At 43.3% G+C, this 27,430-nt stretch overlaps 1 protein-coding gene across 1 annotated transcript in view; it reads left to right on the plus strand.

Annotated features, from left to right (window-relative positions):
- The first annotated feature begins 960 nt into the window (after window positions 1–960).
- The window catches only part of PTDSS1 (phosphatidylserine synthase 1), a 197,804-nt gene continuing 171,334 nt past the window's right edge, over window positions 961–27,430 (plus strand). The window contains exon 1 of the mRNA XM_050941038.1: window positions 961–965. Within this exon, the coding sequence (XP_050796995.1) occupies window positions 963–965 (3 nt within the window). The 5' untranslated portion in view covers window positions 961–962. The remainder of the gene's footprint in view (window positions 966–27,430) is intronic.

Genomic DNA, 27,430 nt, shown 5'->3' on the forward strand with positions numbered 1-27,430 from the left:
ATTTAAAAAGTCAAATTGATAATACCAATAAATCCTCTATATTAATAGTGATCCAGTTAGAGAGGCTTTGCCTCCCGCATTTAACTACCCAATTTCATTTTTCTGTCACTAACTAAAGACTACTTTTTAACAATGAATAATAATTATTATTATAATGTTAATAATAGCTACAGAATTATAGTCATGATGTATGAATGTGTTTATTTATATGATACTCCATTCCTGATGGCTTCTACGCCTCTAGCAAGATGTAACTCAAAGTACATATCATTGCCTTGAACAAACCAAAGGTAAATTTGCGTTAATAAATATATTAGCTAAATTAATTGCACCAAATTAACATCAAATAAAAAGTAACACACACCTAAACACATAATAATAAATAACACAATTAGAACTGGTCAAATTTTGTTTTAATGAAAAGCTTTTTGTCAAAAAATTGCTCTTGTTCTAAAATGGAAACTATTGCTCTCCAAAAGTTGCCTTTTAACAAATGTAAATACTCATTAAGCAAACTTTGCACCTCAGCTGAAAGATATAATACTGGCTGTTCCTATAAAATTAAATGACTCAGAACACTGATCACAAACATCAAGCATCACCTCTTCATATTGACATTGGCAACACTAAGTCCGTCAGAGGAAAGAAAGGAAACTGATGACATCATTTAGCCCGCGTCCTTACACAGTGATCCACACCGAAGGCCTTTTAATCACTGCCCAGAGGAATGGACATTCTGTAACACAAAATGAATCACATTTCAAAGTCCTTGGGGTCAGACACAGCTTCTGGCAAATCAAGATGATGTGGACAACATCTCCTTACAAGTGACCCAGAGAGACTGTAACGCTGATGACTCCAATCAGCTAGCACCCCCAGAGTGTTAAGCACAGTCCTGTATAATGACTGATTAATGTGATGCATGTGATCAATGATTCCACAAGGACAGGGATACAGACATCATGGTTATTCTTACTATTAACATGCGTGAAGAAGGGGGAAAAAACCTCTTATAAATACTCCTATTTAGAAATTATTAGGATGCAATTAAATCTATCTGGCGGCCAGATTCTTTGGTCCAGATGAGTGTGCATGGCTCAAGAATAGGTGGGCAGGGGGCAAAAGGTGCTTTAGGTGCCATCTTTGCAGCCATCTACATCTCAGCCTGTTCAGTGACAGGCTCGTCTCCTGGGTGTGCTGGGTCCCAACTGCCCTATGCACTGCACCGGCAGCTGGGGGACACTGAACCATGGAGAGATAAAGCCACCCTTAATTTCCTCAGACACACCCCCTGCACAGGGAGGGAAGTTAGTGTACTACTCTACCTTTCATCAGGCTGATGTAGGTGGGTTCCAGGATCCAGGGAGCTGCAAACCACCACAACCACACACAAACTCCATTCTTGCACCGCTAGAGCAGACCAGTGGATTTGGACCAAAAGCTCTAGAAGATTGTGAACTGCCCACGTTAATCTCAGTGGGTTAACGCTGAATTTACCGGTGGCTATTTAAATATCAACATTTTTTATTGCTGACAGTTTTAACAGATATAGCCCACTGCCACACTTCCCCCTGCTGGACACTCACGAGGTTGCTGTATTTGAGTCCCACATGCTGGACCCATGTGCTGTTTGTTGGGATTCCCTCCAAGATCTTTTCCACTCAGCTTATCCAGAACACCTTGTCCAGTTCTGGGAGAAGACTTCATCCAGTTCTCTGGGATCCAAAAAACTCAATTAACTCCAGATTTTGTCACATGGGTTCCTTTACTTGGACACAGCAAAGCATGTGAGTTGATCAGACTCAAGCATAGAGAGTGGGTAGTGGGTGCACTGCATATCCAAGGTTACACAGAAAACCTCTTCCTTTGTATACATTTACACTTGCATTGTATCACACTTTTTTTCATTGGATTGATTATGATACAGGAGCCAATCCCTGTATAGCACACTCTGTCCATGCATTGTTCATGTAGAACGTGATCTTTACATTCCAGGTTTATCTTGTCCATTGTCCCTAGCATCTGGGTATTCCTGCATATCTTAGCTGGCTCCAACATTCTGTCTTTTTAGCCTTCTGCTTGTTAAGCCCTTATTTACAATTTAATCTTTCATTCACCTTCCCAATCATTCCCACTAAGAAATGAGGCAAGTTACTTATGTCAAGTGAGGCCTACCCTTTTAAGCTTCCATAGGTCTCAGTAGACTCAAGCCACTGTCTCTGGCTCCAACCTGTCTTTAGTACAGCCACCCCTCACAGTAGTGGGACATAACAATCCAGTTGCCCTAGATCCTCAGGACCAGTGCTGATACCCCAGGACACTCCAGTTCTTTAAGTACAAGAAATCCAGCCTTATGGGCGCTCTGGCTTACAATTTACCCCTTCAGGGACATGTGATAGTGGACACACATAACACAGAGACTTTGCAAAGATTTCAAAACTAATCACTCTTTACTTTAGATAGCGCAAGATATATATATATCTAGACAAAACAATAAATCACCTATATGCAGTTCCATGCCTCAGTTTCCTCACCACTCTTGAGTATTCCTTGGGCTTGGTTGAGAGTCCTCCAAGGAATCTAGGATCTCCCTTCCTGCATATGACATCTTTTCCAAATCATGGAGTCTCTCTCCTTGGTGGCCAGCTTTCCTGCTTCTGCTTCTGCTTCTGGTCCGCTCTCTCTCTTTCTCTTGCAAATGGCCAATGAGAGACCCTTTCTCTTATAACCTCCTGTCCCTGCTGTCAGGTGACCTCCACCCCGATCAGTATCATCAAGTGATCCAAATCTCCCACAAAGTGATCCATTGCTTAGTGACCACCCCCATGGAGTTCAGACTTGAGAAACTGATTTGCCCTCGATGGCAGCCATTTCTTCATTCAAGGATACTCCATTTGAATGGCTCATCATGACTCAAGGTTTAATGACCCTTCATTGTTAACCTTTTGCCAGAATTTCTCCTGCCACTTCCTGTGGGTTTTAACACAATATGGAGTAGAAAGGCAGCCGATAAGGCAGACAAGCCCCACGTTCCAAATGGAGTTTGCCATATGACCCAGACACACATAAAGAGTCCCCAACATCTAACAGAATTCATAAACTGTACAAAAGCAGATTCCACAGTCACACCAGCTAATATCTGGATCCATTATGGTTGGAGAGCATCATTTTCCTTCTCTAGAAGTTAGAGATGGAAAACATTACGAGAGTGCTCTGTCTGTCTGTCTATAAATAATGAACGGAAAGTGTGATAGTAGGTGGCATTCAGGAATATGGAGCATTGTTTATGGCTTCCTTTGTGCTGCTTTTTACATCAGCTTTTAAAAGACAAGAATTTGCTGGTCCCTGATGCACACCCCACAGCACCTGAACTGCTCCCAATTATAGTATATCAAGAGAAGAGAAGAGAATTTCTGTGTGTCCCCTAAATGGTTTGACCTGATTTGAGGTCTTATCAGAGCAGCAGCAGACCTGATTTAAGGGTCTGAGCAGCTCAGCAGCATCCACTGGCGAAGCTTGCGGAAGGCTCATTCTGTAGCTTATCCTGGATGGTGGGACTCTCTGCCAGGCTGAATGAGGACTCCCCTCTCAACAAGTCTTAAGCCCTTCTTGACTCTCAATAGCTGACAAAGCATTACTTTCAGGAACCTTAACGTATTAAACTCCGCCAGAGAGCAGGACCTTTGTGAGCAGCTGCTAGGGGAGCAGAAGTGAGCGGGGACCTTCGTTTGCTGGTGCCGTTGGGTCTTTGTTTGTAGTTGACAAAAGACTACAGGAAAACAGAATCCGGTGCTTAACCACAAGCCCCAAGGGAAGAAGCCTTTGTCTTCACCTCCAAGAGGGCCGGGGGGTTATAGATCTTTCTGTGCAGCTGCAAGCTTCATCATGGACAACTTCCGCAGAAAGACCTTTCCTACTTGCTAATAAATGCTCAAGAAACCGTTCCTAATTATTCTGAATGAGGTAAGAAACTTCAAGATGTGTTTGACTGACAGCTCAGAAACTTCCAGAGGAACAAATTAAATGTTCGTGATGTCTGCAAACTCATTTTTGACTGAACCCAAAGAAGATAAGGACAATGCCCAGTTAGAATGGATGTGATCCACTGTGCTGTCAAGTGTCAAGAAAGAAACTGATTTTCTATAAGCACCTGCAAAGTGACAGTTCCCCTGAGCTATGTCAGAGGGTTGCCGTTTGTGGAAACCTCATTGGAAGCACTTATAGTGTGAAGAGATCTTTTGTGGTAAGAATCTCAACAACTCAAACCACTGCAGTTGCCTAACAGACTCACACCATAACACCATTGCTGATAAAGCAGCATGCTTATTGATCCTTCTTTCACTGTAATAACAAGAAACCTCATTTCTCTTTTCTCTTCTATGATGAAAGTGCTGAGTACGATCACAGTGCTCTATCTGTAAATAAAATAGTGACCTGTGTGTGGCTCGCTAATTAAACTCCTGTTGACAGTCACATACAAATTACATGTGGCCCTGAGTCTTCCAGCAAATTATTAACATCTTCCTGGGTGCCGAACCAAGGCTGAAAACTACTGACTATGTAGTATGTTAACGTCTCAGTTGGGTAGTGTCCCAGGCCTTTTCCCTGTGAAGATTTTCTGAAATGGCAGCCTTTGGGCAGCAGTCAGAAGAGAATAAACAAGCACAAAGGATATTAAAAAATCCTTGGTGCTCCAGTGAAGCCTCTTTTAATTCCTTCTGCTATTAAGGGTCATCATCAGAGGCTCTCTCTGAAAATGGCAGAGAGATTTCTTCCCTTCACTTCAGTGCTGGCCTCTCAGAAAGCCTTCTGCAACATGTGAGGATTTCTACACAGGAACAGAGGATTTGCTCTCTTCGCAGGACTGTGTGGGAGTCAGTCAGCTCAGAAGGCAGAATGAGCTTCAGTTATTAGTGTACTGAGGGAAGACAAAGAGTCCTGCTCTAAGCTTGCTGTAGTCTTGGATTTGGATTGGGTGTTCAGGGGAGCTGAGCTGACGCTGACCCGGTGGGAACAGACCAAGTATCGGGCTAGGGATGGAGGAGAAATACAGTTCAGTACTACATGGCAAATGCTGGATGATATTTTGAAAGAGTAGTTATGATAAAAATGCAAGTCTATAGAAAGAAAGGGCCATTGGTAAAAGAAAGTCAGGAAGCAGATTTGGCAGCCAAAGATGCAGTGGTAACTGAACCGCTTTGATGGCAGGACACCACTTTAGAAGCCGTTCCAGCAGCACTGGTCACCCAGGGCCAGCAGCAATCGATACAAGCTAAGGCAGAGTGATTGTGGAGCATCCAGCAGCAGAAGTCAGAGTTAGATCCACTAGGGAAGGAAGCTCAAAGCCTGGGAGTAAAAGTGGATGCTCAGTAGTTAATACTAGAGCAGGGGCACTGAGTGTAAAGTCAGAAGATGATTTGGTATGGGTCCTACCAAGGGATATGCAGAAAGATCTCTTGACATGAGAATATGGATCTACTATGGGTGGTCACCCTAAACAGAAGGAGGCTCAGGAAAAATTGGTGAAAATAAGATGGTGGCCCAGATGGGAACAGGATTTGAATGAACATCTTAATTCTTGCCTATTTGTGCTAGATAAATCCTTCAAGTAGAAAGTACAGAGGGGCACTCATGAGACAGGCTTCCAGAAGACCATGGGAAAGGATCCATATCAGTTACACTGGGGAACTACCTTTAACCCCCGAGGGAACAAATATATAATAGTTGTAATGGACATATTCTCACGCTGGGTGGACGCATTCCCAGCTAAACATACGACTGCATTGACAACAGCTAAACAACTATTCCATCATTTGTTCCGTCGTTGAAGGGTTTCCTAACATAATTGATTCAGACAATGGTAGTGGATTTGTTGAATCAGTGGTCACGAAAGCATGCACACTGTTGGACACTGATCAGAAATGATGCATTGCTTATAATCCTAAAGCAATGGGGCAAATGGAAAGAATGAATAGAACCATTAAAACTGAACTCCAGAAGGACTAAACAACGTGGGTAGTAATTGGGATTAAATGTGATGGGTCTTTATGCACATCAGAGCAAGAGAATGTAGATCTGTGGGGTTTTCCCCATATGAGGCCTTGATGGGGAGACCAATGAGATTGTGGGAGAATATGATGAACTCTCAGCCAGGCCATCTGACTATGGTAGCCTTGTCAGAGGTCTGGGTACAGGACTTGCAGAAGCAGAGTTTACAGGTGCAAAAAAAATGTGGTGCCTGTGACATTGTCAAACCAGGTGCTAGCTCATGCCAAAAGCCCAGGTCAAATGCATAGCTTGAAACTAGTCTGGCTTACCTGTGGGTTAGTATAATTAAAATAGATGTTAGTGTTATAAGAATGTGTTTAGTGTTTAGACTTTGTGGAGTATTTGTAAGATGCTGCATATATTCATCCTACTTATAATATCTGTATCCCACGGTATAAAGTTATATTGAGTGTTTGCATTGGAAACCTCTGTCATTGTGTAACTCACCAAACAGGAAAAGAAGCATTAATTTAGGTGAAGTGCTCATCCTGCAAACAAGGTGGCCTATGGAAGGCAAATGACGCTTTGAGTAGCATCAAAGGACAGAGACCTTGTTGATTGCACTCCTCACTCCCTCCAAGAAGGGGAAGCCTGCATATGATCTCATCTCATCAGCTTGGATTCTGGGGTGAAAGGGATAAAAATCCTTACAAGGCGAAACTAGGATCTTCATGATGTCTGGACTCTGAGGAGCAAAGTTTCCTGAACATAAGCAAGAGATTCCCATTCTGCTTGACATGGGTCAGCCCTAAAAGCCATAGAGAGGTGCTTATTATAGAAGTTGATATTGCCTTTTTGAATCTAAGACTGTAACTCGTTTGTGTGCGTATGTTTCCTGTTTTAACCTTGTAAATCTCTCTAATTTCTTTTCTTATTTAATAAATCTTCAGTTAGTTGATTACAGGGTTGGCTACAGGGATTGTCTTTGGTTTGAGATCTGAGTACAAATGACCTGGGGTAAGTGACTGGTCCTTCGGGACTGGGTGTAACCTGACTATTCTGATTTTTTGTGCAAAGTGACCATCTATCACGTAGTCCAGCTTGCTTGGGTGTCAAGCTAGACGGGAATGCCCATGGTAAGACTGTTAGAGTGCTTTAGGAGTTTACGCTTGTCACTGGGTTGGTGAAATCTAATTATAGAACATACCACCAGTCTGGGGTCTCTTCCCAGCTTTTTGACAGTCTGCCCTGAGCTTGACACTCGCTGTCGTGAGGTGATAGTGGCAACAGAGGAGGCGGAGATAGAGAAGATCAAGGCATGGTTCAATTAACACAACCAGTTTAGTAAAGAGAAACAAAGAGCAGTTGGTCCCCATTCCCCAACTGTTAGCCAAGCTACAGCAAATTGGGGACAATGCCATACAGGCTCTGGAAACACTCATATCAGAGGAGGTGAGCATACACTATGTTTAGTCTTAATGGGAGTTCAAATAATAACAACTGTTAGGTCATGGGAATGTGTTGCTGGATAATAAATTTTAAAAGCAAAGCTCAGAGAGAGAAATGTGATGCAAATGAAACAAATGCTAACAAAAGAAAACAAAAAAGAGGGGAATGTAGGACTGGCTTAGCTGACATGAGCAGGCCCAAGTTAAGACAAGACGAGCCTGAACACGTAACTGCTGATCAAACTCCAACAAGTAATTGCTGAAACAACTAACTATTCTGAATACATTTATAATAAATAGGGGACACAGAACCTAATTAAACTATTGTTGGCATGTTTATAGTAAATAAAGTATTCAGGAACATCCTGAACTGAACCTTACTTAGTTTGCAAAGCAACTGGCCTATATGCAACCTGCAAAGCGATTGGTCTTTATATGCGAGAAGTATAAAGTAAACTGAATAATGAGCTGGAGCCGAACTGAGTTTTTTGGAGCCCCTCGGAACAGAGGAAGCGTTCTCCCAGAACTGGACAAGGTGTTCTGGATAAGCCGAATGGAAAAGGTCTTGGAGGGAAACCCAATAGATTGTAGCTCACATCCTCTTCTTGTGTACTATTTCAACCTTCTTGTCTTCATTCTAATATTTCCATAAAACACATGGCTTCCACCACCCCATGAGAATTCTCCCTTATAATAGGTGATTTTAAAAAAACAACCTTCTCTCTTGCACTGGGAGTTCAGTGCAAGATTTTCAAAAATGGATGCCCAAAGTTAGGCTTCTGAGTCCATATGCAGACACACCAGAGGCTTCAGTAGGAGCTGCTGGATGCTCAGCAGTTTTGAAAATCAAGCTATTTGTTTGAGTCCTTACATACAGTCTTTGGAGCAGGAGTTCAGCTTTAGGCCGCACATTTTTGAAAATCTTGGCTTTTGAATTTAGTTTTTGTGCTTGAAGTATGTTGGAAACATCACAAGGCAAGGACTATGGTGCTCGCTAGGTCAGAGACTCCAGTGCACTGATAACTTTCAACTAATAATTAATTAATTAATTAATTGGGCCCAAGCATAAGGTTTGGTTCTTGGAATTTAGTTCTTAACTGACCCAAATTTGTGAGGAACTGGGAATCTATGCTGTTGAGGTAGACAAACCCATTCAGACCCTGATGCATGAGTTCCCTCGTCCTGCTTCCAACAGTGACTTTGTGTTTCAGAGGAAAACTGGGAAAAACATCATGGATTTACCACTTGAGCAACACTGTACATAAGGGGGGAAATTCTTTCTAGATCACTGCAGACAATCAGCAGGCATCCTGAAGCAAGAGATCTGATTACCTCGATATTAGCTTGCATAACTCCCAGTGTGATTAACTGTCATATAATTACTCAGCCGTTTTTCAAATCCAGCCCCATGCTATATGAATCAGTGAACTCCTGTAGTAGCGAATTCCACTGGTTGACTACATGCTGTGTGAAGTAATATTAACTTTTATTTGTTCTCTATTCATGTACTGGTCATTAATTTCTAGCCTTTGGGAAATCAGACATATGCATGGTCATGTGGAGGATCCACAGCCACTTGTAGTTTTGCCACTGTGTGGAACAGATATTCATTTAAATTAACTCTCAAGCTTGCTCAGCTTTGACATGAACAGTAAGTGAGACAGGGCAGAAATCAATAGGAAGAGCAAGAAGCAAGCAGGCAGGTGTTAGCTGAGCAAATGAGGAACCTATCGAGAATCCCAGGGCTAAATTTTGACCCCAATTATATCAGCATAAAGCTAGAGTAACACAACTGAAATCAAAATTACTTTAGAATCCTGGTGTAAATGAGATCAGAATTTGGCACCCAATTTATAAGCCATGGGTTCCAGACAGCTCTCACTGATGCCAAAGGGAATTTTGCAGTTCATAGATACATATATTCAGAGATTATAAAGCCAGGAGACCCACTCTGATAATCTAATCTGACCTTCTGCATAGCACAGGCTATAGACCTTCCCCAAAATAAATCCTGTTTGAAGTAGAGCATGTCTTTTAGAAAAACATCCAGTCTGGGTTTACAAATTGCCAGTGATGAGACTCCACCATGATCATTGGTAAATTGTTTCAGTCGTTAACTGTCCTCACTAAGAAAAAGATGTGCCTTATTTCAAGTCTGAATTTGTCTAGCTTCAACTTTCAGCTATTAGAGCTTGTTATATGTTTGTCTGCTGGATTGAAGAGCCCATTACCAATTTTTTGTTACCCAAGTAGAACTGTGGGACTCATCTACACAATGCTTTAGTGCACACCAAATGGGTATGAATTCTAGTGTGCACTACCTTATTACACATTAACTGGCCCCTGTGCTACTTGTTGGCACACTCTCAGATTTCCCTAGTGCATGTTATTGAAGCCCTGTTTCAGGCCAGTGAGTGCGCAGCACACTAGTACGGGCTAAAATTGACACTCTTGTACAGACTAAAACATCTTATAGATAAGCCCTTATAAACTGTGATCAAATCACCCTTTGACCATCCCTTTGTTAAACTGAATAGATTGACCGCCTTGAGTATATCACTATAAGGCATGTTTTCCCAATCTTTATATTTGAGTTCAGTGAAAACCAGATTGGACCCAACTCCATTGTCCTACAAGTTTTTCAAATGTTTCTTCAAAAAAAGACCAAAATCCCAGCAATTTTAGCAACATTTTCAAGTGGGGTTTACAATAATAAGAAAGGTCCACAAACTTTAGTTTCAAATTCAAAGATTTCAAAGCTGAAGTACCTTGCCACAGCTAAAATTGTAAGTGTCCTTTGTATCTGTAATTGGTCCATTCACATGTGTCACAAATTTCTACTAAGTATCGGCCAGTCCCAGCTATGGTAATGAATGTGATGGGAAATGGGAAATGGGAATGGAGATCATAGGAAGAGCTGCCAGGACTGAAAGAGAAGCAGTTGCAAGTGTTCTCACTGGAAATGCAAACACTCTCTCCTTGGTCTTTTCTTTTTTTTAATTGTCTGTGTATCATACAACAAGATGGATGCAAGGCATTCATATTTCAACTGGAATATGGCCTGAACTGGTACTGCTGATTTATGTAATAATGTGGTGTTACAAACCAGACAGTCCTGAAAAAGATATTACTGCTTCCCTCATTTCTACTAAGTCCTGAGTTTTATTTTTAACACATATTATTTTATTGCTGGTGTATTTTATACAAGACTTGTTTAATTTGCCAGAGTTGTTCTGAAAAGTTTTTTAAACAATTACCACGCAAAACATTCTGTTATTCTGGGACATTTAATTGAAATGGCATCATCCTGTTTTAAAGCATTGCAGTGTTAAATAAACTTGACCTGTAGCACCAAAGCACTCATTTTTCTCCAGCTACGTCATACAATTGAAATGCATATGCACATATATAACAGTCTGGCTTCTCCACCTGCAAGACGAAAGTCAACCCTATTTAAAAATAATTAGGACACTGCCTTTCCTCTTGAAAAATACACCAAAGTATGAGTGACAAGGAGATTCTAACAAGATGAATGTTTCCATCTGAATTGCTGTAGGAAAATGAGATTGAGCAAGACAGATAGACAATTTGAACGTACAATCGTCTTTACAAATCCTGCACCCATTCCTGTGCCTGCAGCGATCTGCTTGGCACCAGATTTGGTGTAATTCAGCTGGGGGGAGAGGGAATGGGGTGGGTCTAGCTAGTGGTGGGTGTAACATAGGACTGAGTTTTGTGGGGGAATCTTACCAGTGGCGGTGCGTCAGCCCAGGCAAGAGAGATCCATCCTAACCAAGAATTCCCAAATGCCACCCAATACATTTTCCATGTTCTCCTTAGTTTAACTGATAAATGTATACAGATGTCAGGACAAATTGTGATTGGATTTAAATGGCATGACTCACTTGCTCCAGTAGTGAAGCACAATGCCAGAAAGTTCGAAGAGTGTAATGCTGCGTGAGGCTCAAATCTTGGTATGGCTACTAGTGCCTCAAAAAGCTGCCTTGATACCATGGTGATTTACCATACCATGTTCTTTATAAGGGTGTGCTGTGGTAACCACTGCTCGGTGAGGCCATAGCAGGATTGTAGCAGGTAAGCCCAGGCTGCAGGGGAGGGAGGTTTGCAGGGGGTGGGGTTAGGACCTGTGGCCTGAAAGCTGCAACTCCTCGCCCCTCAACCCCCTGAAGTGGGCCCCATGCGTAAGCACGAGGAACTGCCACGGAGTCCTGGAACCACCTCATGCTCCGGCCTCTGCGCATGCCCAGGTAGCTCCAGCTCCTGGCTCCACCTGCTGCTACTTCGTTGTCAGTAAGATAAACTTTTCATAGCTATTGATTGATACATTGGGTGGGGGTGGCAATGACTATTTTGTGATTTGTGCCTCTCCTGTCAAAAGAGATTCGAACCGCCACTGCACCTTATGCAACAAGGGGTTGATCAACCACCATATGGATCTCATGGGCCTGCCTTCTGCCCCCTCCCACAGGCTGGGCAAAATGAGGGGCACACAAGGCTAGAGTAGCCTCCTCTGAGCAGCTTTCTGAGCTGCCTCAAGGCCTGGAGGGAGGATTTTTCCTCGCCCTTCCCCACATAATAGAGATACCTAGTGGCTTCCTAAATCTAGCCCTCTATGCACTTTTTTGGCTTAAAAGAAAAAAAGCAACAGCGGCAGCAGCTGAGTGAAGTTCCCCAAATCACATAGCTATGTTATGAGAACTAATAAAACTATTAGCTGCTGGCACCGAGCCAAGAATCCATTAATGGCAGACTGGTATCTCTCCAGGAATGTAAAATGTTTTACTGAATAAACATTAAAGCAGGAAGCATTCAACTTCTGTCACTAGGTAAAACTCCAGTGTGGTTTTATCCCAAAGAGGAATAGCTAGGAGGTGGGCAAAGAAACTGTGTTTCACTGATAAAAAAGCTCTTTAGTACCAGGAGGAACCAGCGAGACATATTTTACAATGTCTTACCAAACATGATGTATGAGGTTTGATACTTTTATTGGATCAAGTCACTGGTGATAGGTAAAGGAGAGAAGAAATCTGTTCAGAAGGCAGGAGGGTTAGCCGCACTGAATAATACTTTGTAATTAACTGCAGAATTTGGCACCTTTTCCTGGCTGTCAAAGCAAAAGTTGAAGGTTGATGGAAATAGAAGCTTAAACCAAGGGTTTGTTCTTTGGGGATCAGAGCAGTTTGCTTACATGGTTTTGCATGGGAAATGATCTAGAAAGGAAAATGCACAATAAATCAACAATCAGCTCCCTCAGAGTGTCAAATGCTCAGTAATATAATGCTCCAGAATGAAGTCCTAGAAGTGACAATGGGCCAGATACTCTTGTCGTTACTCGGGATTGTAAATTATTCCTCCCTGTGCCAGCCAGCTCTCTCGACCCTAAAGAGGCAAAAGATGGCAGAGGCAGTGTGGCACCGCCAGTGCCCCTCCTTTGGGATTTGCTAGTGAAAAAGATCCCTCTGACTTTAGCTTAAAGTTTAAACTGGTGAAAAAGAACCTAGGGTCAAAAGAAAGGAAATTAAAATCTTTAGAGTCAGCATGGAGGCTACCTAACCACACTTATTAGAACTACAGAAAGAATGCATGCTTCTAAACAAGAGAGAAAATAGGAAGGCAAGAAAAAAATCATAAAGTTAATGGCAAGGTCCAAGAGATTGTTCATACCAAACAGGTATCCTTCAGAAAATGGAAATTCAATCCTAGGCAAGGCAGTCGAAAGGAGGAGAAACTACCGCAGGTAATATGTATAATGGAAATTAGGAGGGCAAAGAGGCATTTTGAAAGGTGACTAGCCAAAGACATAGAAACAAGTCACAAGCAATTTGTTAAGTGTATCTGAAGTGGGAAGCCTGCAAGAAAACAAGTGGATTCTCCAAACTACGATGGAGTAAAGGGAGCAATTAAAGAGGATAAGGTGATTGCAGAGATGTTAAATAATTTCTGTTCCTCACTCTGTGGGTATGTCTACTCTATGAAATTAGGTCGACTTTATAGAAGTTGATTTTTAGAAATTGATTTTATACGGTCGATTGCGTATGTCCCCACTAAGTGCATTAAGTTGGCAGAGTGCATTCTCACTATCATGGCAAGCATTGACTTACAGAGCAGTGCACTGTGGGTAGCTATCCCACAGTTCCCATAGTCTCCGCAGCCCATTGGAATTCTGGGTTAAGCTCCCAATGCCTGATAGGGCAAAAACATTGTCGCTGGTGGTTTTGGGTACATGTCGTCAGTTGCCTCTCCCTCCATGAAAGCAATGGCAGACAATCGTTTCGCACCTTTTTTCCTGGGTTACCCATGCAGACGCCATACCACGGCAAGCATGGAGCCCGCTCAGCTCACCATCACCACTGCTGTTGGGGGCAAGTCTACTGTGGGGGCAGCTGTGAGCCAAGTAGCCAGTGCAATCACTGACGTTCTGTTATCAAGGGTAGTGACTCTGGGAAATGTGTGGGCCTTTTTAGATTATAGGTGCATCATATTCCTGTCCTTTGTCACTGGTGAAGAAGTCTTGCAACCATACATTCCAGTCCGGTCGGTGCTGTAACACCCCATTGCACTTCTGTGGTTGACACATGTAACAGCTCCAGGGCTTTTGGTCTTTTTCCTTGGTCGAGGTACCTTGCCCTACTCGGACCTTCAAGCATTCAACACAGAAGCACCTGCAGCAGCTGGCGTTGCTACACAGCAGCAGCTCCTTGCCTTCGCAGCAGACGGTGCGGTAGGACTGCTAACAGTCATCATCCACCGCTTCCACTGCAACTCTGCTCTCTTGCTCCCAACGACGAGCTCAGGGGATCCATACTGGTTATCCTGGGTGCTGCTGGCAGCAGACAGTGCAGTAGGACTGGTAACCATCCTCATCGGACATGTAGCTTGGCTGGGAGTTCTGGGAACGTCTTCCCTTCCCGGCTCCTAGCAACCTCCAGGGCATGGTGTACAGCTCCATCACTTCCCTGCAACTCTGTTCTCCTGCTCCTCAGCGATGAACTCGGGGGGTCCGTTCATGAAGCCTGGACAGTATTAAGGAGCAGTTCCACTATAGGCTGAGCAAGTGCAGAATGATGGTAGAATGTGCCTGTGGACATTTAAAAGCTCGCTGGCGCTGTTGGTCAGACCTCAGAGCAACCAACATTCCCATTGTTATTGCTGCTTGCTGTGTGCTTCATAATAAGAGAGTAAGCGGGAGACATTTACGGCAGGGTGAGAGGTTGAGGCAAATCACTTGGTGTCCGATATTGAGCAGTCAGACACCAGGGAGATTAGAAGAGCACAGCAAGGCATGCTGTACATCAGAGAGGCTTTGAAAAATGGTTTCATGACTAGCCAGGCTTCGGTGTGACAGTTGTGTGTGTTTCTCCTTGATGCAAACCCGCCCCCTTTGTTGGTTTTAATTCCCTGTAAGCCAACCACCCTCCCCCCTTTGAAATAAAGTAATTATTGTTTTGAAACCATGCATTCTTTCTTTATTCATTTTTTTAAAAATGAGATAACGGACAAGGTAGCCCGGATGGGGTGAGGGAGGAGGGAAGGACAAGGAGACATTGCTTATTGTAGCCACACTAAAAATCAAATGGTTTGAATGACAGCCTTCTGTTGCGTTGACCATCCTCTGGAGTGGAGTGGCTGAGTGCCTGGAGCCTCCTCCCCCCCACTTCCCCACCCAGCGTTCTTGGGCATCTGCGTGAGGAGGCTATGGAACATAGGGAGGAGGGTAGGCAGTTATACAGTGGATGCAGTGGGGGTCTGTGCTCTTGTTGGCTTTCCTGCAGCTCCAACAGACGCTTCATCGTGTCTGTTTGCTTCCCCATTAGCCTCAGCATCGTGTCCTGCCTCCGCTCTTTGCACTCACTTAATTCTTTCCTGGCCTCTGCTAGTGAATGCCTCCATGCATTACGTTGTGCCCTATCAGTGCGGGAGGACTGCATAAGCTCGGAAAACGTCATCACGAGTGAGTTTTTTTCGCCTTCTAATCTGGGATAACTTCAGGGACGGAGATGATAGAGGAGCGTAGAAACATTCTACACTCTACGATTCTAGGGGGACTGCATGATCACCTGTGCTGCTTAGTTCGCCATGCTGACCAAACAGAAAATGAAATTCAAAAGTTCCTAGGGCTTTTCCTGTGTACCTGGCTAGTGCATCAGAGTTCAAAATGCTGTCCAGAGCAGTCACAATGAAGCACTCTGAGATAGCTCCCAGAGGCCAATACCGTCAATTTGTGTCCCCACTACTCGTTATTCGACCCAGCAAAGTTGATTTTAGCACTACTTCCCTCTCCAGGGAGGAGTACAGAAGTCGATTTTAAGAGACCTTTAAGTCGACGGAATGGGTTGGTTGTGTGGACGCATTCATTTTTAAATTGACCTAACACGGCTAAATTCAACCTAACCACGTATTGTAGACCAGGCCTAACTGTTGAGGAGATACCTACCCAAGATGTATATGTTTCAAGTCATAAAGCTGAGTCACTGTAAGGTGTCCAAAGAGTCTGTGCTGGAGCTAATTGACAAAATGAAATAGCTTTGCTGGTAAGAAAAATGTGCAGCCTCTTATTAAAATCAGCTACTATTTGATATACAGACAGAAGGAGGGTAGCAAATGTGGTACCTAGCTTGAAAAAAAAGTGATCCTGGGAATTACAGAGCAGTGAGCCTTACTTCAGCACCAGGTAAATTGTCTGAAACAATAATTACAGTGAGAACTCTTAGATTCTCAAGTCTAGTCTACGCTTAAAACTTACACTGTCAGTTAGGGGTGTGATTTTGTTACTAACATAGCTATGCTGGTATAAACCATAGAGAAGATGCACTTATACCAGTATAAAAGTGGTTTTGCCAATATAGAATCATAGAACTGGAACGGACCTTGAGAGATCATCTAGTCCAGTCCCCTGCACTCATGACAGGACTAAGTATTATCTAGATTCCTGACAGGTGTTTGTCTAACCTGCTTTTAAAAGTCTCCAATGATGGAGATTCCACAATCTCCCAGGGCAATTTATTCCAGTTCTTAACCACCTTGACAGTTAGGTAGTTTTTCCTAATGTCCAACCTAAATCACTCTTTTTGCAATTTTACCTCATTGCTTCTTGTCCTATCCTCAGAGGTTAAGAAGAACAATTCTTCTCCCTCCTCCTTGTAAAAACCTTTTATATACTTGAAAACTGTTATCATATCCCCTCTCAGTCTTCTCTTCTCCAAACTAAACAAACCCAATTTTTTCAGTCTTCCCTCATAGGTCATGTTTTCTAGACCTTTAATCATTTTTGTTGCTCTTTTCTGGACTTTCTCCAAATCTTTCCTGAAATGTGGTGCCCAGAACTGGACACAATACTCCAGTTGAGGCCTAATCAGTGCAGAGTAGAGCGGAAGAATTACTTTTCATGTCTTGCTTACAACATTCCTGCTAATACTTCCCAGAATGAAGTTCACTTTTTTTGCAACATTGTTACACTGTTAACTCATATTTAGCTTGTGGTCCACTATGTCCCCTAGATCCCTTTCCACAGTACTCCTTCCTAGACAGTCATTTCTCATTTTGTATGTGTGCAACTGATTGTTCCTTTCTAAATGGAGAACTTTGCATTTGTCCTTATTGAATTTCATCCTATTTACATTAAGCCATTTCTCCAGTTTGTCCAGATCATTTTGAATTTTAATCCTATCCTCCAAAGCACTTGCAACCCCTCTCTGCTTGGTATCGTCCACAAACTTTATAAGTGTCCTCTCTATACCATTATCTAAATCATTGATGAAGATATTGAACAGAACTGGACCCAGAACTGGTGCCTGCGGGACTCCACTGTTATGCCCTTCCAGAATGACAGTGAACCACTGATAACTACTCTAGTTTATGTCACTCGGGGAACTGGTGTTAACTATATTGGCAGAAGCATGAAACAGATCCAGACTAACACGGCTACCCCTCTGATACTTGTATTGGCAGAAGCATTTTAATACTAGTACAAGCTGTGTCTATACTAGGAGGGTTTGATGGTATAGTTTTACCAGGATACCTATGCCAGCAAAACTTTTCTAGGGCAGTTCTATACTTAAAATGCTGCATCGGCATAGTTGTACCGGTGCAGCTGCACTGCTGTAAGGCTTAAGTGAAGACATTCCTACACCAGTGGGAAAGATTCTCCAGCTGGTGTAGTTAATCTACCTCCCTGAGAGGTGGTAGCTATATCAAAGGGAGAAGCTCTCCTGTCAACATAATGCTGTCTAAACGGGGGGTAGGGCAGTTTGGTATAAGCATGTTATTTAGGGGGTGTAAATTTTTCATACTCCTGAGTGACATCGTTATACGGATAAACTTCTGTAGTGTAGACGTGGCCTAAGTATATACAAGGCCTTATGGTTTGTCTACAAGGAGACACTCAGGAAAGTTAATCCAAATTAACTTTTAAAGTAGATTAGTTAAACTGCATTAAACCACTGTGTGGACAGTCTTATTCAGAATTAAAGTGACCTTAATTTGGTTTAGCTAAATTGCATGAAACCCCTGTCTGATGTGCTTATTCGGGATTAAAGTGACCTTAATTTGGTTTCGCTAAATTGCATGAAACCCTTGTCTGACATGCTTATTCAGAATTAAAGTGGCTTTAATTCAGTTTAGCTTAACTCATTTCCAAAGTGAATGAAGATAATAAGATAAAATAAGATAAATCTAACTAAATTAACTTTAATTCTGAATAAGAGCATCCACTCATGGGTTTAAAGCAGTTTAACAAATCCACTTTAAATTCACACAAACCTTAGCCATGCGTACACTACAAAATTAAGTTGACCTAACTTATGTCGGCATACAGCCACCACAGTAATTGCATTGCTTGTGCCTGTCTACACCTTGCTTCTTGTGTCGGCAGTGTGCATCCTCACCAGGAGTGCTTATATCAATTGTACTGTCAGTGTGGAGCATTCTGGGACAGCTGCTGAAAGCTAGTAAGAGTCAGCAAAGCAACACAGTGTCTACACGGACACTGCATCAACCTAACTACATGAACCATGACTCGACACCGCTCGTGGAGTTATTAAGTTGGCGTAGTGGGTCAGTTACATCGATAGGAGTTAAATTTAAGTTTAGACACTTACACAGGGTATGTCTACACTACGATATTAGGTTGAATTCATAGAAGTCAGTTTTTTAGAAATCATTTTTATACAGTCAATTGTGTGCGTCCCCACACAAAATGCTCTAAGTGCATTAAGTCGGCAGACTACGTCCACAGTACCGAGGCGAGCGTCGACTTACGGAGCATTGCACTGTGGGTAGCTGTGAGTAGCTATCCCACAGTTCCTGCAGTCTCCGCTGCCCATTGGAATTCTAGGTTGAGATCCCAATGCCTGATGGGGAAAAAACAGTGTCGCAGGTGGTTCTGGGTACATGTCGTCAGGCCCCCACCTCCGTGAAAGCAATGGCAGACAATTGTTTCGAGCCTTTTTTCAGCACAGAACCAGAAGCTGCAAAAGCAAAAGCAGGCGAGGAGGTGACAACAGCGCAGTGACGAGAGTGATGAGGAAATAGACATGGACATAGGTTTCTCACAAAATACAGGCCGGGCAATGTGCCCCAGCAATGTGCACATCATGCTGATGAACTCTGCATGGTCACCTGTGCTGATCAGCTCACCGTGCTGGCCAAACAGGAAATAAAATTCAAAAGTTTGAGGGCCTTTTCCTGTCTACCTGGCCAATGCATCTGAGTTGAGAGTGCTGTCCAGAGTGGTCACAATGGAGCACTCTGGGATAGCTCCCAGAGGCCAATACCATCTAATTGCATCCACACTACCCCAAATTCAACCTGGCAAGGCTGATTTCAGTGATAATCCCCTCATAGGAGGTGGAGTAAAGAAAGCGATTCAAAGAGCCCTTTAAGTTGAAAAAAAGGGCTTTGTCGTGTGGACAGGTCCAGGCTTAAATCGAGGTAACGCTGCTAAATTTGACCTAAAATCATAGTGTTGACCAGGCCATAGTTAGGGTGACATAAGCTGCCTTGCGTTGACCTAACTCTGTAGTGCAGACCAGGCCTTAGGTTCTGGCCCTCTGCCTGTTTCCCCATCCATAAAACTGAAATTCAAGGACTTCCCTACCTCACAGAGGTGTTGTGAGAATGAACTAGTTAAAGGTCCAGAGCACTTTGAAGAGGACAAGCACTATGTGAGAGCCGAGGATAATTAGAAAGTTTGCATTAATTACTATAATATTAAATTTGACATCTCAGTTTTCTATTTCGCTGATACAGATTGAAAGCTTTACAGAGATGAACAGAGATGGCTTTGATCATGGCTACGTACATTCAAGAACCAGACAGTCTGAGCCAGATCCTCAGCTGCTGTAAATCAGAAAGCAACGAAATTATGCCAATTTATACCAGCTGAGGCGCTGACGCAATTTATCATCTAAAACTGTTGTACTAAACTAAACAAATATAAGATTCAGTAGCTCCCTGTCTTTGCCTCATTTTTGAGCGCCGACATTTGCCTGTAACATAGCTTTTGGATCCCCATGTCCTTCTACCTTGGGAAGCCAAAGTCAATATTAGAACGATGACAATGTAGGTGAGGTAATATCTTCTATTGGGCCCACTTCTGTTGGTGAGAGAGAGAAGCTTTCAAGCTACACAGAGCTCTTCCTCACGTCTGGGAAAGGTACTTAGAGGGTATGTCTACAGGGGTATAAAAACCTGCAGCTGGCCCAGGTTAGCTGATGGGGGCTTGAGGGGCTTAGGCTCTGGGAGTGAAAAATAGCTTTATAGTGGTTTGGGCTCAGGCTGAAGCCCAAGCTCTGGGACCCTGCGAGGGTGAAAGGCTCCAGACTTTGGGCTCTAGCCCAAGTCCAACATCTAAGCTGCAATTTTTAGCCCCACAACCCAAGCCCTTCAAGCCCAAGGTCGCTGATCCAGGCCAGCTGCAGCCCTGCCATAGAGCTTTTATCCCTGCGCAGGACTACACTATGGATCTCGCAGCTGTACACGTGTAAAGTCTCCTGTGTAGCTGCTCTATGCCAGCTGGAGAGAGTGCTCCAGCCAGCATACTTAAACTACTGCCAATTAGAGGCGGTAGCTATGTCAGCAAGAGACCTGCTCCCGCCGACACAGCGCTGTGCACACAGGTGTTTTGTCCCTGAAACTTATGTCGGTCGGGGGGGGGGATTTTTCTCACACCCCTGATTGACAAAAGTTTTGCTAACAAAAGCGCTAGTGTAGACAAAACCTAAATGTACCCAGAGTGTCACAGCTAAAATACAAGGTGGAACAGATTGTTTCGCACAAGTAGTTAACATGTATTGTAAGAGACCATTCAAAGTGAAGTGGCCCGTTAACACCTTTGCAGTCATAGGACAGTGGGCAGGGCTGTCCCTAGGGGGGTGCAGAGCCCTGGACAAATCAACCAGTATGGGCCCCCTGCTTAACATCTTTTATACAGGTGAAATCTGGTGTGGGGAGGGGACACCAGTGCTGGGGGTTGAGAGACAATGGAGAGTCACAGGGTGGCACCGGTGCTAGGGCCAAGGGGGCCCCCTGTGCTGGGGGGTCTTGGAAAAGGACAAGATCTAGGGCAGAAGGGCAATGGATGGGGTCAGCCTGGCACTGGCATTTCTGGCGGTGCTAGGATGCTGGCAGCCGGTGCAGCGGCGGGCAACTCTGGGAGCTGGCGGGATGGAGCTGGGGTCGCTGCTGCCATTGCTGGAGACTGAGACTGAGCCCAGCGATGCTGAGCAAGAAAAAGAAACACAACATGCACTTCCCACTGGTGAGTGCGGGCTCGACCCCCACTGCCAGCACCAGGTCCTCCACTAAGTCCCCAGGCAGGGTTGGCCCCCAGACCAATAACCCCACCCCTCGGGCTGGCCTGGCACCTCTAACCCACCCCACCCCCTGGGCCAGCCTAACGCCCCCCCGCATGACACACACACACTGAAGCATGGGGGCCCCCAAAGTGCAGAGTCTGGAGCAGTCGCCCCATTCGCCATGCCCAAGGGACAGCTCTGACAGTGAGTTACAGATTATTGTAATAAGCCATAAATCAAGTGACTTTATTGAGACCATGATTTTTAATCTCTAACAGAGTTATGAATTTAAGCTCCCAGGCTCATCTCTTGAAGGTGTTGTGTAGATTTCCTTGGAGGATGAGGACTGGGAGGTCAGATATGGTGTGATTGTTTTGTGAAAAGTGTTTGCCCCCGGGTGATAGAGTTTTTTTGACTTTTATTATTTGTAGCTTGAAAGCTTGTGTCTTTCACCAGCAGAAGGCGATCCAATAAAAGATATGCCCTTACCTCACCCATCTTGTCTCTTTAATCTCCTGGGACCGACATGGCTACAACAGCACTGAAAACAATATATGAAAGCATAGGCATATTCCATGCCACTTGCATGGAACGTCATGTCAGAACATCCTTTTAACTTTAGAAAGTGAAATAGAATCTTAAACAGTCCGAGCGCTGCTGTTACACACACAACCTGGCAGAGAAGCATTGCCTAGCTTGAGATTTAAGGCATAGCTCCTTAGACAAACAGGTCTATTTACTGAGGTAAGAACTCTTGATCCATCATGCAGTATATAGTGTCCCCTTGCATATACAACCTAAGACAAAGACAGCCTGAATTATGTTACTCTTATTGCTCAAAAACATTCAAATCTAAGGAGTCAGAATGTGCTTTGAAAACACTCACCTCTTATGGAGGCTATTCAAAGCTGCATTGCCTTTAGGCACAATCTCTACAGAATCTCTCTAGTGTACAGGGGAGTTCACAGGTCATACCATCTTGTAGGATGCAGGCCACTGTGACGCTGGTTGCACAGGGGATGGGCAGATCCATGGTCCTATGTCCTCCCCAGATCTTTTTGAGGGGCAAAGCTTTAAGGCACCTTTCTGTCCCCCTGATCCTTTGGTCTTCTGCATTCTGCTTCAATCCCCAATATAACCTAGAGCAGGCTCAGGGCTTCTATAATTTATGGCCAGCTACCCAGAGCCCCAAGGAGCTATTTCAAAAGCAAAGGATTCACAGGACATAAGGATGTCTTATCTATACCCTTCTTTCCCTATCCAGATCCCCTATGCTGAGGACAAGTAGGAGGTGTTATAAAGGCTTCTGTGGCAGCTATATGAGACCAGAGGATTCTCTTTCACAGAGGGAGCCCTACACTGGTTGATTAAGCCATCTTTAAGGCTGCTTTGCATCATTAGAATGGCATAATGCAGCCTTAATGGGGCTGAGAATCTAACCCTAGGGATTCAATTCAGGCTACATTAAGTTTAAAATGATGGCAAGACATCCAGAAAGTGACATCAGAAAGACAGGCTGGAATGTGGGATTGGATGGAGGAAGCGCGATCAGGAGTGGAAAGGCAGAGTAGCGGGTCATTGTGTTTTTTTGTTTGTTAATTTCTTGTAGCTTTCATTCAAAAAGATCTCTGTTCTTTCCTACCAGATTTCCATGTTTTGTTTCTTAATTTTATTGGCTTCAGGCTATTGTTTGCTAAAGTTACCACACACACTACACTCAGAGACCTAATTTCTCCGTTAACCGCAAAGGAAGTGAAACCAAAGTCCAATTATGTTCCATCAGATTTTCTTGTTTTTGCAGATTTTTTCTCTGTATTGACTTTAGCCAGTTCAGCTCCTACCTTTCATTTCAGAACACTACCATCTTTTGGCAATAAGTACCCAACCATTTTTCACCACACAGTGATATGAAAAAATATCAACCTCACAAGAGGAATAAGCACTACACAACTGCTTGTTGAAAGGACAGGATATGATATACTAAACCAGAAAGCGGGAAAGGTAGTTGTTGCTATAGAAAGGCAGAAGAGGTAGTTGCTATGAAAATGACCATGGCTTCCACCACAGTTTTGTCAGCCGGGCAGCTGACAGTGCAAGCCCCAGTGGGCAGCCACCCCGGGTTGTCAGTGGGAGCCCCAGCCATCAGCCACTGACAGCCAGGGCTCCCACTGTCAGCTCTGGGGGGCTAGCGGTGCCCCTGCAAATGTTCCTCCACCCCTCCTTCCCCAGGGTGGCACAGCCCACAGTTTGAAAACCTCTGATCGAATGGTCCATCAAGTTCAGATGCATGTCTTCTGACAGTGACCAGTGCCAGATGCTTCAGAGTGAATGCACAGAACAGGGCAATTATCAAGTGATCCATCCGCTGTCATCCAGTCTCACCTGCTGGCAGTTGGAGGTTTAGGACACCTAGCGCATGGACTTGCTTCCTTGACTATCTTGGCAAATAGCCACTGAGATGGACCTATCCTCCATTAACTTATCTAATTCTTTTTTGAACCCACTTATACTTTTGGCCCTCACAACATCCCCTGGCAATGAGTTCCACAGATTGACTGTGTTGTGTGAAGTACTTCCGTTTATGTTTTAAACCTACTGCCTATTAATTTCATCAGGTGACTCCAAGTTCTTGTGTTACGTGAAGGAGTATTCACTGCCCTATTCACTTTCTCCACACCATTCATTATTTTATAGACCTCTATCATATCTCCTCCTTAATCATCTCTTTTCTAAATTGAACAGTCTCTGTCTTTTTAATCTCTCCTACTACAGAAGCTGTTTCATATTCCTAATTATTTTTGTTGCCCTTCTCTGTACCTTTTCCAATTCTAATATATCTTTTCTGTGATGGAGCGATCAGAACTTCATGCAGTATTCAAGGTGTGGGCGTAACATGGATTTATATAGTGGCATCGTGTTTTTTTCTGTTTTATTATCTATCCCTTTCCTAATGGTTCCTAACATTGTTAGCGTTTTTGACTGCCACTGCACATTGAGTGATGTTTTCAGAGAACTATCCACAATGACTTCAAGATCTCTTTTTTGAGTGGCAACAATAATTTAGACCTTATCATTTTGTATGTATAGTTGGGATTGTTTTTTCCAATGTGCTTTACGTTGTAGTTATCAACATGGAATTTCATCTGTCATTTTGTTTCCCAGGCCCCAAGTTTAGCAAGATCCCTTTTTAACTCTTCACAGTCAGCTTTGGATGTAACTTTCTTGAGTAATTTTATATCATGCAAATTTTGAGAATCTCTCTATTTACCACTTTTCCAGATCATTTATGAATATGTTGAATAGCGCTGGTCCCAGTATAGATGCTTGGGGGACCCTGCTATTTGCCTCTCTTCATTATGAAAACTGGCCATTTATTCCTACCCTTTAAAAGCAGCAAAGAATCCTGTGGCACCTTATAGACTAACAGACGTTTTGGAGCATGAGCTTTCGTGGGTGAATACCCACTTCTTCAGACGCATCTGAAGAAGTGGGTATTCACCCACGAAAGCTCATGCTCCAAAACGTCTGTTAGTCTATAAGGTGCCACAGGATTCTTTGCTGCTTTTACAGATCCAGACTAACACGGCTACCCTTCTGATACTTCCTACCCTTTGTTTCCTATCTAATTACTGATCTATGAGATGATCTTTCATCTTATCTGGTGACTGCTTAGCTTGCTTAAGAACCTTTGGTGTGGGGCTTTGTCAAAGGCTTTGTGAAGTCCAAGTATACTATAACCATTGGATCATTTTTGCCCACATGCTTGTTGACACTTTCAAAGAATTCTAGTAGATTCATGAGGCATGATTTTTCTTTACAAAAGCTGTGTTGACTTTTCCCCAATCTATAGTGTTTAATCTATGTGTCTGATAATTCTGTTCTTTAGTATAGTTTCAATCAATTTGCCTGGTACTGAAGTTAGGCTTACCAGCCTGTAATTGCCAGGATCATCTATGGAGCCTTTTTTAAAAATCAGTGTTACATTAGCTATACTCCAGTCATGATAATAGGAGATATACTAATCTCCTAGAGCTGGAAGGGACCTTGAAAGGTTGGTGAGTCCAGCCCCCTGCCTTCACTAGGCAGTACCAATTTTTGCCCCCAACCCCCCAAATGCCCCCTTCAAGGATTGAGCTCACAACCCTAGGTTTAGCAGGCTGGTGCTCTAACCACTGAGCTATCGCTCCCCCTCATCTGGTAAAGAGATCAATTTAAGTGATAGGCTACATGCCACAGTTAGTAGAGCTCTATAATTTCATATCTGAGTTCCTTCAGAACTCTTGAGTGAATACCATCTGGTCCTGGTGACTTATTTTTTAATTTATCAATTTGTTCCAAAATCTCCTCTACTGGGACAGTTTCTCAGCTTTGTTACCTAAAAAGAATAGTTTGGGTGTGGTGATCTCCCTCATATCCTCTTCACATGAAGACCAATTAAAAGAATTCATTTAGCTTCTCCACAATGGTCTTATCTTCCTGGCATGCTCCTTTAGCACCTCAATCATCCAGTAGCCCCACTGACTGTTTGGCAGGCTTCCTGCTTCTGGTGTACTTAATATATTGTTAGGTTTTGTGCCTTTAGGTATTGTGCTCCACATTCTTTTTTGGCCTGTCTAATTATACTTTTACACTTGACTTGCCAGAGTTTAGGCTCCTTTCTATTTTCCTCAGTAGGATTTGACTTCCAATCTTTAAGGATTCCTTTTTGCCTCTGACTGCCTCTTTTACGCTGCTGTTTAGCCATGGTGATATTTTTTTGGATCTCTTACTGTTTTTTGGGGGTGCAGGGGATATACATTTAGTTTGAACTGCTATTCTGGTGTTTTTAAATAGTCTCCAGGATGTCTGCAGTTATTCTACCCTTATGACTGCTCCTTTTAATTTCCATTTAACTAGCCTCCTCTTGTTCGTGTGATGCCCCTTTTTGAAGTAAAATGTTCCTGTGATGGGTTTCTTTGGCAGTTTTCTCCCTATGAGGATGTTAAATTTAAGTTCATTATAGTTGCTATTACCAAGTGATTCAGCTGTAGTCACATCTTGGTCCAGATCCTGTGTGTTACTTAAGCCTATATCAAGAATTGCCTCTTCCCTTGTGGCTTCCAGGACTACCTGCTTCAAGAAGCAGTCATTTATGGTGTCTAGAAATTTTATCTCTGCATTCTGTCCTGAGGTGAAATATACCCAGTTAATATGAGAATAGCTGAAATCCCCCATTATTATTGTTTTCTGCCTTTGTGGCCTCTTTGGTCTCCCTGAGAATTTCACAATCACTGTCACTGGCCTGGCCAGGTGGCTGATAGTATATTCCTACTGCTATAGAGGTGCTTCACAGAAATCTCAGCTCAGGAGCTGGAGGGGATATGCTGACTTTACACAGCCTTTGAACCTGCAGGATTTTGGGCCCTGACAGGGCCGTGCCTCACCTCTGTAAATTACAGCAGCCCTGTGGTCACTCCCCCATACATCCCTGAAGTGCACCTTCATGTTTGGGCACCACCCAGTACACCCCTATACCAGGGCCATTCCTGCGGCCATTTCACCAGCCTTATGCCACAGACAGAATCCTCTTGAACAAGGATATTCCCCTGGAGCCAGTTAATCCAGCTTTGGGGTCCCTCTGCATTGGCTGATATGCTTTAATGGGGCACAGCAGATCTAAAAAATCAGGTTTTATGTCTTCTATCGACATGATGCCTCCCTCTACTTCCCCTCTGTTTTACAATGCTATAATTTAGCCTTACGTATCCCTTGAATGAAGGAGGATTTAGAAATGGAAAAGGATCTCTTTTCAAAAGGTTTGCAAATGATCCAGGAGCAAGTATTGGCCTGGGACCTAATAGCTACACATAGATAATTAGTGCATACAGCTGATATAACATACTAATGAGTGATGACAAGAATCCAAAGGTAACATAGTCCCTTTCTATTCAATAGTGATAATATTGTCTCTTTGGTTTCCACATCTGGGCCAGTAGTTACACTTGTGTGACCTTTCAAAATTAGTGGAATTTTTAGTGAAATATGCAGGCAGCAAAATATTCAGGATTGTGAAGTTATTGTGGGCTATAAAATATTATTTGCTTATCACAAACATATGATTCAAGACAGACATAGATGTCAGAAACTTGGCCTGCATACCAAACTTGTTCACATCAATACACTGGCTCTATTATTCAAAAG

This window comes from Gopherus flavomarginatus, chromosome 2 (genome assembly GCF_025201925.1).
Source record: "Gopherus flavomarginatus isolate rGopFla2 chromosome 2, rGopFla2.mat.asm, whole genome shotgun sequence".
NCBI lineage: Eukaryota > Metazoa > Chordata > Testudines > Testudinidae > Gopherus > Gopherus flavomarginatus.